The sequence below is a fragment of the Physeter macrocephalus genome, chromosome 2 (genome assembly GCF_002837175.3).
Source record: "Physeter macrocephalus isolate SW-GA chromosome 2, ASM283717v5, whole genome shotgun sequence".
In the NCBI taxonomy this organism is placed as follows: domain Eukaryota; kingdom Metazoa; phylum Chordata; class Mammalia; order Artiodactyla; family Physeteridae; genus Physeter; species Physeter macrocephalus.
The window spans coordinates 103163205-103179309 of record NC_041215.1 but is presented as its reverse complement, the minus strand read 5'-3'; the positions used below and the strand labels follow the sequence as shown (position 1 = coordinate 103179309).

Here is a 16105-nt window from a genome sequence, read left to right as displayed (position 1 = left end):
TTTTGGAGATTAATCCTTTGTCAGTTGCTTCATTTGCAAGTGTTTTCTCCCTTTCTGAGGGTTGTCTTTTGGTCTTGTTTATGGTTTCCTTTGCTGTGCAAAAGCTTTTAAGTTTCATTAGGTCCCATTTGTTTATTTTTGTTTTTATTTCCATTTCTGTAGGAGGTGGGTCACAAAGGATCTTGCTGTGATTTATGTCATAGAGTGTTCTGCCTGTTTTCCTTTCAGAGTTTGATGGTGTCTGGCCTTACATTTAGGTCTTTAATCCACTTTGAGTTTATGTTTGTGTATGGTGTTAGGGAGTTCTAATTTCTAGTTCTAATTTCTAGTTCTAATTTCATTCTTTTACATGTAGCTGTCCAGTTTTTCCAGCACCACTTATTGAAGAGGCTGTCTTTTCTCCATTGTATATTCTTGCCTCCTTTATCAAAGATAAGGTGACCGTATGTGTGAGGGTTTATCTCTGGGCTTTCTATCCTGTTCTAGTGATCTATATTTCTGTTTTTGTGCCAGTACCATACTATCTTGATTACTGTAGCTTTGTAGTATAGTCTGAAATCCGGGAGCCTGATTCCTCCAGCTCTGTTTTTCTTTCTCAACATTGCTTTGGCTATTCGGGGTCTTTTGTGTTTCCATACAAATTGTGAAATATGTTGTTCTAGTTCTGTGAAAAATGCAGGTCTTTTGTCTGCTTAGGTAGGTTTATTCCTAGATATTTTATTCTTTTTGTTGCAATGGTAAATGGGAGTGTTTTCTTAATTTCACTTTCGGATTTCTCATCATTAGTGTATAGGAATGCCAGAGATTTCTGTGCATTAATTTTGTATCCTGCTACTTTACCCAATTCATTGATTAGCTCTAGTAGTTTTCTGGTAGCATCTTTAGGATTCTCTATGTATAGTATCATGTCATCTGCAAACAGTGACAGCTTTACTTCTTCTTTTCTGATTTGGATTCCTTTTATTTCTTTTTCTTCTCTGATTGCTGTACCACATCGTCTTTATCCATTCGTCTGTCCATGGGCATTTATGTTGCTTCCATGACCTGGCTATTGTAAATAGTGCTTCAATGAACATTGGGGTACATGTGTCTTTTTTTTTTTTTTCAGAATAAACTGGATTTAATCAATTTTATCAGGTTCTTTCATGAGTCTCAGATATTCTTGTATCCTGTATTTTTTTCTTTTAATTTCCATATATATATATTTAATATCTTTATTGGAGTATAATTTCTTTACAATGGTGTGTTAGTTCCTGCTGTATAACAGAGTGAATCAGCTATACATATACATATGTCGCTATATCTCCTTCCTCTTGCATCTCCCTCCCACCCTCCCTATCCCACCCCTCTAGGTGGTCACAAAGCACCGAGCTGATCTCCCTGTGCTATGCGGCTGCTTCCCACTAGCTCTCTCTTTTACATTTGGTAGTATATATAAGTCCATGCCACTCTCTTACTTCATCCCAGGTTACCCTTCCCTCTTCCCGTGTCCTCAAGACCATTCTCTACGGCTGTGTCTTTATTCCTGTCCTGCCCCTAGGTTCTTCAGAGAGCTGGACATGCTTAACCAATGTCTGATAGGTGCAGGAGGGTGAAAACCCAGCTCCTTGCCTCCATAGTCGGGACAGCACTGAAGTGTGACTTCCCCTCCAGAGCTCTCTGCAGGATAGGGCTGAGGCTGGGGCTTTGTTTGGATCTCCTCCCTTCTCTGACCTGCTTCTCCCACTCCTTCACCAGTTTCCCTCAGAAGCACTTCCTGAATAAATCACTTGCACAGGAATCTTTATCTCAGGATGTGCTTTTTATCCCAGATTATAGATCTAGGTCATTGCTAGTCTAATTGGCATTTGGTTATGCCATGGGAGAGTAGTTTGAATAAAACTTATCTTCAATTTTATACCTAATACCTTCACAAATCTAAGGCAAGATGTTATTATGGGAATAGTATAGAGGTTTTTATTATACTACTTTGTTTTGAAAATATTATCAGTATTGTTCATAAATCATGAGCAAGATGTTAAGGAAATAATATAGAATTGTATAGAAGTTTTTACTGTACTACTTTCTCTTGAAAATATTATCACTATTGTTATTTTAAACTGAGTCCCCTGAATTCAGTGGGCTGATATTGATATTAGCCAGATTTACTTGTGGATATTGAATGTGGGGTGGGGTTGGTTAGAAGGATGGGGGAGAGAGAGAGAAGGAATAAGACAGAAACAGACATTGGATATAAGGCCCTATGAGATCTTTCAAACTTGACTTAAAGCCGTCCTTACTGAGTCTCAAAGATGAATTATGTGATTTATGTGAGTTTCAGAGTAGCTTTGCTTCTCAGCCCTGCCAAATCGCCAGTGCTCTGTCAATGATGCAAATGGGTCTGTTAGGCTGATAATTTCAAGAAATAATAGGACCAGTGCTCTGTCAGGTTTTATTTTTTTGCATATACATTTTTCCTTGCTTCTATCCCAAATTTATTTTAGTGTTGGCACACTTTCACTTATCAGTCCTATGGACATGAAATAAGTTGCTTGGCTATTTACTGTGTTTACATCTTTGCATTTTGACAGTTTAATTATGAATCCTAACCTAAAGCATTCTTTTGCCCCTGTTACTTTATGGACTTAAAAAAAATAAATCAGAGGCTTATGACTATATGAAAAGGTTTGTGACTATTTTACAAGGCTTAATATTGCCCAGGAATGGTTAGGGGATGTCCACTGACCTATAATAAGAATGGTTTCATGAAATATGTACAGTAAATCTTCCTTAATAGATAAACTATTCTCTAATTTATTTAAAAATCCAATGACCTACATATTCATATGTTCAGAAATCCCCCATTTACTAACATTATTTCTCCTTTGAGACCTTCCATCTGAGCAAATTTGTTAAATGAAGTAGAGGAAGCTTTGATCGAAACTAGGCTAAATCCATCGGAACGAATGCCCTGCCACATGTGAATGGGAGCATTAGAATGCCAGCAAAGGGAAATGAGGTGTGATTCTCTGCCCCTGTCTGCACCACTATCCCCTTACCTTGAAGGTGGGGTTCAGGAAATATCCATACACAAAGAATTGGCATTAAGAGGTTTGTATTGATTGAAAACGAGACTTTTGCCATATTCGTTATTTACACAGTGTAGTGATTTTTCTTTTTCCTCTAGCAGATTATGCCATAACTCAGAAAGTTCGGGTTCATTTTGTGTCTCAGGTAGCTCTCCTGAGCCAATTCTTAGAAACATGTTTTCAGTAGAAGCCCTTGTGTGTTTTGCAAAATGTGTTATTCTTCTGCAACAGAAAGGCCTCTAATTTGGTGTCTTGCTCCTTCTTTAGTTTGATGAAAAAGTCACAAAGTTACACAATTTATAAGGTCAAAGGCTTTTTTTGAGAAAGCTGTTCATCTTGGTTTTATCTGATAGAGAAGAGGATTTTTTAATCCTTTGGGAACTCATTTGGTTGACCTGTCCTTATTTGCCTACTTTTTATTTTTTATGAGACTTCGCAAAAAATCTGCTGTTTACATATCAAAGCCACATCATTTGAAAAAACTTAAGGCCAGGGTCATAAATACAGCTCGTGAAGTCACTCAGCAACCAGAGAATGTTTTCAACAGATTGGAAAATTAAATTGAATTATGTATCAGAAAAATTGGCAGTAAGGTCAACAGCTAGAAATGTAAATGTCTTTGTGTAAAATGACATGGACTTTGCTTTTATGCTTTATTGGCATTGTGTTTATAGTATTTGCCCACCCGTATTATTAAGGTTAAAAGTGTCTAAGGACTTACTAAACATATTTCGAAGTGGCAGTTAGGAAGAGATGTGTAGCAACAAAATGAAAATTTTAGCAACCAAAATATTTGGAAGTCTGAGCTTTTAGTGTGTTACCAGTTAGTTTTTTCGGGGTTGGGGAGATCGTCTCTTTTAACTTTGTGTTTGATTTATACATATTGTTAGCCAAAGGTAGGCATGATTTAATTACATGTACAGTTTATATTTGTAGAAACCTTGACCTCCAAGATATTTAGAATTCTTTCTCAGCTGACCTCTGGTCTCAAGTCATTACTTCTCAATATCCAGTAGAGATATAGGCACTCAGCAAGGCATACAGGAATAGAATACAATGTAAATCCAGGGGTCTTGACTCCATGGTCCAGTAAGCTGGTTATAAAATGACAAGGAAACCTGTGAGAAAAAGGAAGTCCTCCAACTGAAAGATGGGCTGTAAATATGAAATGCTGCAGATCAGGCATGAACATGTTATTGGGTTTTGAAGCAAATAACATACCCTCTTTTGATTTCAGCACTAAATTAATAAAGTAGGAAAAGATGACCCTGCAAGCTTCATAAAATAGGTACTCTTTCATTTCAGAATCACTGGCTTGAATTCATAGATTTAAAGATTGTAATAATATTAATATCTCCTAGGATAGCAGTGTCTCAAAGTTATTCAGTGACTTAAGGATGGCCCTCTAGATAGTGGTCTCAATTTAGTCCTCCTTACATATAAAGACTATCATTAATTAGCACTTTTTAGGCAATTTCAGCCAAAAAGCGTGGGGGAGATGCTGTCTCTGTTTGTGCTCTGGGTAAAGAGAATGTTGATTCAGTAGCTGTCAAACATATACCACCCCTATTCCCATTCCTAAATCTAATTGAAATAGAGCATTTTATGCAAAAGAAAATATGAAGACTCCTTTTTCCCCGTCCTTCACAAAACTTGTACCAAAGAATCAGAGGAAAGAAACATGACAGCACACTCTTCTATCTATTCCTTTCATCTCTGATCAGTGTGCAAAGTCCTTAACAATTAGTTGCTGAACTATTATAGAAAATTCAGGTTTTTCTACTTTACTCAAAAAGACTGCCTTTTGATGATGGTTTTATAAGTTTTTGTCACTATTCTCTGACAAGGAGTGATTGACTCGTTTCACACAGATGAAGGGGTCTCTGTCCTAAATAAGGTATTTCACTTCTAGTGAGTGTGTCTCAGTAGAGACCTGCACTTTTAGTGGGAAAGCCTAGATTTATTATTTAACTAGTTTCTCCAAGTCCTGGGTGATGTTTATAATTAATGTAGAATTTTTATAGAAGAAATATAAGGAAACCTTTAGATTCCATTATTTATATGCTTTTCACCTTTGCTTATTCAAAGTAACTTTAAAAAATACATAAATTGTTCCTTTTTTGTCTATTGATTGAAATGATGACCATTTGGCCAGGGGTTAAGTGCATGTTTGTTCAAATAAAGTGAATTAAGTTTAAAGGCCAAAAATTCTGTGAGAAAAATGTAACTGAATCACTTTGAAGTCAGTTGGAAATTACAAGGTTGTTTAAATTCTATCTGCCAGTTTTGTGCCTAAAATTATTCCTGTAGACAACAGTATTTACTTTCAAATTTCTCTGACTGCAACACCCAGTAAGAAATAATTTTTACATCATGAGCTAGTACACATACACACACTCACACATTTGTTCACATATGTATGTATGTCTGTTTTGAGTTCTATCTCATTTCCAACTATATCTATCTGTATATTTATTCATGAAAGAAAAAAAAGCCTTCATGAAACAATACATGTATGAAGCACTGTGGTAATTTCTAATCTATTTAATTGCATTTTGTTATAAAAAACTAGTTATATGCTAAATTAATTTTATCATCCACTAATAATTGTGACCCATGCTTCAACAATGATGCAGATTAAGGCTGATTTTAAAAGTTACTTAAGGAAGGAAAGTGGTTTTACTTCCTTGAAGTATAAATGAATATCTTAGTTTAGTGCTGTCCTGAATGTCCATATGGTCATTTCACTTTAGATAATTCATTAAATTTTATTTTACATTCTCCTCTATCCCAAATAATTTTCATTATTCTACTTCCTAAAAACTTTTAAAAAATATTTTCTGTGTTCTGTATGGGAAGACATATAGCACAATGTAAGTGGAAGGCCTCGAATATTTGAAGTTGCAAATTTAAAATAAGAAATGTACTTTGATGTTAGTTCTGTCTTTATCCATTCATTTAACAAATATTTATTAAGCATTCAGAGACTATGCTGGGGTTATAATGAGGGCTAACAATTATTGAACATTTAACACATATAGGGTACAGTTATAAGCTCTCTAGGGAATCCTATGAGGGAAGTGCAATTATTATCTCAATTTTACAGGTGAGGAAACTGTGCCATAAGGAGGTTAATTAATCCTTGTCCAGGTGAAGCCCAGTTTTGAACCCAGCAATTCTAACTTCAGAACTCATATCCCCTTTTTTCTCATTCATTTCTGTTATCATAGAGCAGAAAGACACAGTCCCTCCTTCAAGGAGGTATGAGGAATAAACAGACTTTTAAACCAGTAATCCCATTGTGGTATGATAAGTACTGTAATATGTTGCATGTACTGTGTAAGAACAGGTGCTTTTGGCTCTGGAGGTGATTGAAGCTAAGGCAGAAAATGTTCAGCAAGAAAAAATAATGTTTTATAGTTATTTCAGGACAGAGTCAACTCATATGTTAATAGACTGCTTTTCTTCTTATATCTGAATGCATTTGATACATTTGAGATATAAATATGCAATAAATGTATGTTTTTGTTTTGTTTTGTTTTGTTTTTGAAAGTACTATTTTTGCCAATGTTTTGACAAAGTAGCCAAAGCTAGTAAATTTTTTGGAAGTTTGCCAACAGTTGTTTCACAGAATACTCATGGAAACTAGGAATAACCAGGGCCCAGCACTTTGTGAATTCAATAGTCATGGTGCCAGGTACTTGAGGTGTTAGTAGAAACCATGTATGTGCCCAGAGCTGAGAACACAACTGGTAAATGTTTCCAAAAGGAACCTGTTCAGTTCTGTATTTGCTTTTGCTTTTTGGTGCTAATGTGTTTAGAAAATTTTGACTTAGGTTGTGCACTATCCCCCATTCCAGTACCTAAGACTTCCTAGAGATAAGGAGGGAAGGAAGAAAATGAGACAGGACTGTTTATTTAATTGCATCTATCGTTGTATAGATTAGGTAGGTACAAAGTAGTAAAGTTGCCAGGAATCTGGTTTTGGCTAAGTTCCTCCACGGTACATGCTCAAGTGTGGCTTGGACAGGGGATTGCAGTTAAGAAAGCACAGACTGCTTTGGTTTCAAGAATGTTCTGTCGCACCTGCTAACTTTGGTTTGCATGCTTACAGTACTCTGATGTGTCAGATGGCACAAGCGAAGTTTTATTATATACACTAGAAAGAAACCTGTCTGTGAGGGAAGTGTTTCATTTAATAGATTGTAGGTTTGGGGTGCATGGAATATTTGTTCTAAAGTGGAGTTTGCATGGCACAAAATTTCAGTATTTATTATCTTATCGTTTTCAACAGGTTGTATGAGAAGATCTTGAGTTATTGTGAGTTAGGCTTTTAACATGTAGTCCATCAGGGCCTGCTGCTGACTGTTTAGCAAAGATGGGATTCCCACTTCCAGAAAAATGAGAAATATGCATTTGATGCTTTCTTAGGGCTCTATATTCCTGTATATCCCCAACTAACCACTAAGCACAAAATGTAGATTCTCCTCCCAAGGAGTTTACTATATGATGGGAGAAAGAGGTTTTATAGTTACACAATGTAAAGATGATAAGTGTCATAAATGTGAAATAGAACTAGTGCCATCTCCCTTCAAAGGAGGGAGAAAGTATTGCCAACTGCAGTGTATATACATATACAGATATATACATAGTCTTTTAGTGCATTACAGAATACATCTCTACAGCAACAACATTTGTCTGCAAATGTTACTTTTATATATGCATTTATATTTGCAGAGTACATTAATTCCCTTTAGATGCTCAATTCTATCTACCCCCATGGTTCAAAAGTGCTATATGCATAGGCTGTCTTTTCTAATAAAGAAATATTATAGTAAAAGGGAGGTTTTTATTAAACTAATGCAATAACAACATTTTCTTTGAGGATTTAACACATCATTTTTAATAATAAAAATCAAATTGTCATTGTTGTGCCCTGTATACCTTTTATTCAAATCAGACTAAGTACTCTGGCTTCATGGCTAAGCAGTACTCTAGGGGGTGATGGGGGAGGTGAGTATTTTTTTAGCATAACACAAATGAATTTCAGTAGTCAGCTTTGTAGTGGGGCTGTAGATTATGAATATGGGACCCAGGGAAACCTGTTTATATTTGTGAGCAGAGGAGAACGTGCCTCTCAGGAACGTCTAGAAGGAAATGAGACTGGAGGTTAGGAGAGAACTGATTCTGTTAGGTCAGCTTTCAGGTGGTAGGATGTCAATACTCTGTTCAGCCAAGAGCTCAGTTCACAGCTTCAACTAACTGTGCATTAACCACTGAAACTGAAGAGTTCACTTTGTACAATTAGGCTAAGAATTTGGTATCACCTGGTTTTCATCAGAGGATACCATTTTTTGGCTCTCATGTCAGCTGGAACCAGACATTTCAGAATTGTATGAAGTTAAGGCTAACCAATAAGCATGCAAAAGGGGTGGTGAAACGTGAAGAGTACCTTCAGAGGGAACTATGTGATAGACAGGTCATGCTCAGTGGCAGGGTGTGGGGTTAGCCCATATGGGTACCAGGGCCTCTTCCACCTCTGACCCTCTGTAATTTTAATCCGTAAAATGGGGGTATATGTGCCTTTGAAACTTGATTGGTTAGGACATCATTTGTTTTAAGCAAATGATGAACTAAAATATATTTTCAGACTCACTACTACAAAGTAAATATGTTTCAACCCATACACCCTTAAAGAGATGTAACTTGATTTCTGAAAAGGACCTTCATTTTAAAAGCTTATATTCTTTATTATTGATACATCCAACAATTAATAATTAAAATACATTATAAAGGAATAGGGCTAATTTTCTCTAAAATAACCAGTCCAAATGATTCTGTAGAAGTGGCAAGCATATATTTTTCCCTTTGGCATTGCAATCAGTAGTACATATAAGCTTTCTTTGGGATTTATATGACATTCTAATATCTATCTTTGTTTGGGTTGGAACCTAACACTTTCAAACTATGATATACTATGTATGTTATATGATATATGAGTATTTCGGAGGTTAACTTCAAAAGTTTATGTTAGAATAAATATGTGAACAGAAATATAATTTACAGAAATGAAAATAGTCTCCAGCTAGTTTGAGGCTTTTTCCAAAGAATAGCACTGGGGTTTGGCTGGGCCAGTTTTTTCAATACACACCTGGTGTATATCACTTTAAAAAGTAAATTATGACTCATTAAATTACAATTAAATGGAATCATGATCATTTGTTTTTCTGGAAGGAAGATGTTTTGCATATTGAAAGCCTAATTTGTTGCAGGTGACAAAAAGGCTGAACAGATTATCTAATATCACTTCATTTTGGGGGTAGTGTTTGCTGGTTAGTTTGTGTATACTCTAGTAGTTCTGAATTATATTAATGTGGACTGTATTATTTTCACTTCAAAAAGTCTTCTACCACTTTATCAGTTTTTGCATTTTTTTTTAAGCTTTTAAGAAAACAGAAACTTCTCTTGGTATTCTGGATTAGTCATGCTCTTTCTTTTTCTTCAAGTGTTCTAATACTATCCAATCCCTCATTTGCCCTCCCCCTTCGCCTGGTCTCATCACTATCTCTATGTCTATGCATTATGTACATTTTGAATCCCCGCCAAGTTAAATACCACCTCTTCCAAAACGTTTTCCCTGAGTCTTGCGATGGCAATACTTTCCCCCTCTTTTGAACTGAGATGGTACTAGTTCTGTCTGAAATTTATGACACTTATCTTTCACATTGTGCTTCTGTAAACCATTGTATAGTAAACTCTTTGGCAGCAGAATCTATGTCTTATTAATCTTTCCATTCTTTTATGAGCTTTGTACCAAGTTGTAAATAGGGAGTGAATTACTAGACTGATCTGTCATTTTTTGGCAATAGGTGTATTGAATTTGGGGGTTCTCTAGATAAATGGGAGATATAACCTAATCGTAGAGAATTACAAATGTCTAGGAAGTATGAAGAAGAGATATCTGTTAAAATCTAGTCAGGGGCTTCCCTGGTGGTGCAGTGGTTAAGAGTCCGCCTGTCAGTGCAGGGGACGCGGGGTCGATCCCTGGTCCGGGAAGATCCCACGTGCTGCGGAGCAACTAAGCCCGTGCGCCACAACTGCTGAACCTGCGCTCTAGAGCCCGCGAGCCTCAACTACTGAGGCCTGCACGCCTAGAGCCGGTGCTCCGCAACAAGAGAAGCCACCGCAATGAGAAGCCTGCGCACCACAACGAAGAGTAGCCCCCGCTCGACGCAACTAGAGAGAGCCTGTGCGCAGCAACGAAGACCCAACTCAGCCAAAAATAAATAAATAAATAAATAAATAAATAAATAAATAAAATCTAGTCAGTAATGACCTTCAGTGACCTCTCCTGGAGTGACCTGGGAGGTCTGATGGGCTCAGGCTCAGATTCCTAAAACCTGGCCCAGGCTTGGGTTCTCTTCTTGCTCTCTTAAAGGATTTAAGAGGATTTAAGGGCCCATCAAAGGCAGTTCCTCACCCGTCCCAGACGAAGCCTCAAGGGCTAGTACAGATACTTGGAAGTAAATTTTATAGAGCCAGTCATGGTAATGTTTCCCAAATATTTCTGAGTATCAGCATGTATTTTGCACACTAACGATTTGGAGCAAACTATATAAATTGTTGAAGGAATATGAAAATCATAATAATAAGAAAAACTCTTCAAATAAGAAAGCTCTTCAACAGAAATTGCAGATTCAGAAACTCTAAGGTCATTTAAGATGTCACAAATATTATTAAAATACTATTAATAATAAGCATAGCAATTTTTTATTTAAAAAATTAGCCCTAGTTCTTTTTTTTTTGGCCACATCGCGTGGCTTATGGGATCTTAGTTCCCCCCATCAGGGCTTGAACCTGCACCCTCAGCAGTGAAAGAGCCAAGTCCTTACCCCTGGACCACCAGGGAATTCCCAGCCCCAGTTCTTTGTTTTGTCTGTAGAGATAGCCTGTATTAGCAATGAAGCTAGATGGCATTATATTATCTCTTTTTTTGTGCTTTGAATTATTTTGCTTTTATTGAATTTTTCTGCCAACCTCATGTATTCTTTGCTGGTGCTGGAAATAATATGGAGCTTACAAAATCCTCCATTAAAAGACTAGGGAGAAGGCCAATTTGAGGCTCTTTTTGCCCAACTCCCTTCTTTTTTCAGTGACCTGTAACCCAAGGGCTCTGGTAGAAGGTGCCTTTCTACCCTGTGCAGAGGTTTGTTCTACTCCTTTTCAGTCAACATGTTTCCTGGTCTTATACAACCTCAGCTAACACCATGGAGAGAATTGTTTATAATCTCTCCCTTGAGAAGGCTCTGTTGCCTATGATGAGGAAAATACTTAATGACCACTTTACTGAATACTTGCAATATGTTTTAATAAGATTACTGGTATGAAATTTTAATAAGCAATATCCTGGTTAATTTATTAATTTCCCTCAATTTTTACATTCTCAATATTCATGACCTTTCTAGTCATAAAAGTACATCTTTTTTTCAGTGCCCAGGTGCCATGCCATGTTCTCTATGTCTCAGGCTGCATAATGGGAATGTCCAAGTGACACCTCCTGCCTGGCTGGTTGATAATTAAATGCCAGACAACATAGTAGCAAGGGCTTTAGAAATATTTATGCAAGATAAATTATTAATTTATGTTCTATTCAAGACAGTTTCAATACGATAAACATTTACTTATCTTGATAATTAGATGGGGTGATTTGTGGTATATTTAAGTTATGCCGTACATTTTCTTCTGATCTGTTTCCCCTATGATGATTTTAAGCTAACTAAATAAAACGTGCTTTACATTTATGTGCCTGCAGAATTTTGACTATGTTTTTTAAAATCCCTGCTTAAGTCGTTAAAAGCACATAACCAAAATGAAGAAGGCTCAACAAAACACCTAAAACTCTTCTTGTGCCCACCAGTTAGCCACTTGTTATTGAAAATGTCTGAGGTAAAAAGAATCTGCTTTGGGACCAGGGTTACACAGATGAGACTTTAAGTAAATAATTTAGAACAGTGTTCTCATTCTCTAGGACAGCAATGGCCACCTTGTTGGTTTGAGACTTTATCTTCAATTAGGCGAATAAAACAGAGGCAACAGTATATTCCACCAACCCCTTAAAATACAAATATTGTGTCTCATTCACTTCAGAAGTGGTGCTGATGAGCAGTCATTTACAAGGATGCTTTGTCTTGATTTTTCTTAGAGATGGATTCATTTCCCTGTAATGTTGTCCAACATGTAAAAAATGCAGGGGAAGGAACTCCACAATTTCAATGTGGGAAAAAAAGGTAAACCAAGCTGAACAAAAAATAAATAAAAGAACTCTATCCTTAGGAGTGATTTTGTTTTCTATTGATTAGGAATAAACAGACTTACAATTTTGAACCTCGTCCATTAGAACAATATTTTTTGTTTTTTCAGTATTTTGTATGGAAGATCTTTGCCATAGTGTCCTCCACAATTTGTGAAAATAATTTCATGGAAGAAAGAGTTTACAGACTTCGCCTTTGAGAGATCTTAAGTATAATCATATAACCAGGATAAAGAATATATCCACGTAGATCCTAAAACTTTTCCAAATTTGGTAGTCTGACATTTAGTAAAATGCTAAAGTTACTTATGAGAGAGAGAAAAAGACAGAGAGAAGGAGAGTGGGTACCAACTTGTCCTTCATGTGCAAAGTTCATTGTTAAAGAAAGCTCAGAAAATATCAATCTTAGTATCTTATTAGTATTGGAAATTTTTATTGATCATCTTTTATGCTTTAATTTTTTATTTAATTTTAATTTTTTAATTTTATTGAAGTATAGTTGATTGACAATGTCATGTTAGTTTCTGGTATACAGCAAAATGATTCATTCATATATATATATATTCTTTTTCATATTCTTTTCCATTATGGTTTATGACAAGCTATTGAATATAGTTCCCTGTGCTATACAGTAGGACCTTGTTGTTTATCTGTTTTATATATAGTAGTTTGTACCTGCTAATCCCAAACTTCCTCCCCTGCCCTTTCCCCTTTGATAACCATAAGTTTGTTTTCTATGTCTGTGAGTCTGTTTCTGTTTTGTGAATAAGTTCATTTGTATCATATTTTAGATTCTACCTATAAGTGATATCATATGATATTTCTCTTTCTCTGTCAGACTTACTTCACTTAGTATGACAATCTCTAGGTCCATCCATGTTGCTGCAAATGGCATTATTTCATTCTTTTTTATGGCTGTGTAGTATTCCATTGTATATATAGGAAATTGGTATTGATTTTAAATTCACATCCCTCTTTTTCACATCCCAAATATTAATTTGGAGAATTTTGTCTTAGAAACAAATTTGTTATTAATATTTCAGGTTGCTTAGTCCAAGTGGAAAGTAGGATAACTTAAGGCAGAGCTGACTTTTAATTTCAGAAAGAGAATTAATACTTATATTGTATAACATTTTCTGGAAGATAAGTGTCTCACTTGTTGCTTCTTTCTGAAAGCATGACAAGAAATCAAGATTTTCTTAGAATCATTTCAGCAGTAGGGTAGTTTTTTTTTTTTTTTTTTTTTTGTGGTACGCGGGCCTCTCACTGTTGTGGCCTCTCCCGTTGTGGAGCACAGGCTCCGGACGCGCAGGCTCAGCGGCCACGGCTCACGGACCCAGCCGCTCCGCGGCATGTGGGATCTTCCCGGACCGGGGCACGAACCCATGTCCCCTGCATTGGCAGGCGGACTCTCAACCACTGCGCCACCAGGGAAGCCCAGTAGGGTAGTTTTATATACATGCCCTACCTTGACCTTTCCTTGGTCACCCACGCACACAGACACACACTTGTTAACATTTTTTTCTAGCTTCGTTGTATGGCATATTATAGTCTCATTTGTAAAGACTTCTCTAATCAAAGTAATGACAACTGAACTGGCAAGAGGTATCAGATGGCATGCCTCTTGTAGGTTCCTTATAGTAAAATTGTCTTACATGATGTTTTGAGTGGTGATTACTCCCAGAAGCTGATAACTGTGTAATGCACATTCCTGTAAGTGACATTTGCTTCACTATATTAATGCATTATTCTTTTAAACAAAAAACCTGCTACTTACCCTGAGGATTTTTGGCCAACTAGAGATGGTATATTTCTTTGGTATCCAATGCCTTTTCGGCCTATGGGCCAAATACGGCCTGTTTAGCCATCCATTACAAATCTGATAGTGTTTCTTTGCATTAATATCCCCTAAGTGGAAATGCCTTTGGCATCTACTTTTACGATTTGGGGTTATCCTCATCTGTTGTAAGATACAGAGGTTAACATCTTAGCTTTTTCTGGGGGATAATCCTAGGCCCTGATCTCATACTGCCCTGAGAAGGGATGTTAGCTGGGAATGTAAAGTGATGCCTCTGTGTGATAATCTAACAAGTGTGCAGAATGGAAATGGATCTGCTTTTGCCCCAAGTACTGCAGTGTTCTAATTCAGGTCTCTAGCCTTCTTTTTGCGTCCATACTACTTTTCTTTAGACTTGTCAACATTTTTCTGTTCTTTGTGAATTCTCTGTCAGCAGAGCACAGAAAAACACCAGTTTTTTATGTAAAGCATTCTGTTTGGATGGGTCACACAATCAGAAAGTATCTGAGCCTATCATGGCATTCTCTGAGGTGCGCTGTGGCCTGTTACCGGATGTGACTATACTTCCGTTGCTTTAATGGTGGGATTGGAGCGTCCCCATGAGGGCATCTCATAAAAAGGTTTGGGTGCCCTCTGGTACCTATGCAAGGAAACCTATTATGTGTGTGGATTGGGAAGTTAATAGAGACCAAGTTATAGCCATTTGCTTTGTGTCTTTTTTTTTTCTTTTTCTTCTTTCCATAAGAAACATCTATATTGAAAACAGTGGCCGGTCACACAGAAATTCAGCCAAACTTTTTTTTTTAAGTCGATGTAAATCTCCCATGCTGTTTAAATGTCGGAACTAAATTTACCAAACTTGGCAGATTTGTAAAGCTGAGCAGGACTGCCAAGTGTTCCCAGTTTCAAGCAGAGAGAGTTCTAACAGTTCCTGAAATACTTGTAGGAGGCACCTGGTGGTAATTGCAGTTTCACAATTCTTCTGAGCGCCTACCTTGCTAGCTGGCATCTCTGTACACTGATGATTATTACAGTGATGATAAAGTGTCAGAATAGAATGTTCCAAAATAAGGCACAGCCCCCAGAGAGCAAGCACGTTCCCACCAAATCTTCCTGCTGGAGAACCCTCAGGAATTAGACTGAGGTTCTTGACATCACAGCCAGCTGGTTACACCAAACAGATAAAGTGGAAGAGGGGCACAAGACGGAAACCACACGCGCATACCTGCAGATATAACTTGGCCTACTTTTTTTTTTTTTCCATTTAATCAGGGATTGTTGTCTGAGATTCTGCGTAAGGAAGAAGACCCTCGGACAGCATCTCAGTCTCTTTTAGTAAACCTGAGGGCTATGCAGAATTTCCTCAATCTGCCGGAAGTGGAGCGGGACCGCATATACCAGGATGAGAGAGAGCGGAGCATGAACCCCAATGTAAGCATGGTCTCATCAGCCTCCAGCAGTCCCAGCTCCTCCCGAACCCCTCAGGTGAGAGATTCGCTCCACTGACTTTTCACTCTTAGCCTTGGAGATATCTTGCCTTCACTGCTACTGTGTTTTCCCTCAAAAACGAAGAGACATACTTCCAGCACTTTTTAATCCACTGAATATGTGGGTCAAAGGGTATGAACCTCTGACCATATGCTTGTGGTTATCTTTTACTATATCATCCATGCCATTTCTGTCCTTTTAAGAAAGTTCCATTCTTCCACATGTGGCAGGAGGGCAGCCGTGGGTGGAAGGGTAAGCACTAGATGTCTACATACAGCTATTTGGTTATCAAAGAAGGGGCTAGGGGATTTGTATTGAAGCTGAGTTTGTAAAGCATTGCTTTTCCTTCAATTGTGTATTTATTTGGATGGGAGTAGGGTAGCTGGGAGCAGGGGACAGCTAGAGTAGTCCAAGTTCTGCTTGATGCAATCTGAAAGAGAC

The 16105-nt window shown here is 37.2% G+C and overlaps 1 protein-coding gene across 1 annotated transcript in view; it reads left to right on the top strand.

Moving 5' to 3' along the window:
* Nucleotides 1-16105, top strand: part of SATB2 (SATB homeobox 2) — a 200920-nt gene that overhangs the window by 128685 nt on the left and 56130 nt on the right. The window contains exon 7 of the mRNA XM_024124589.2: nucleotides 15449-15661. Coding sequence (XP_023980357.1) covers nucleotides 15449-15661 — 213 coding nt within the window. The remainder of the gene's footprint in view (nucleotides 1-15448; nucleotides 15662-16105) is intronic.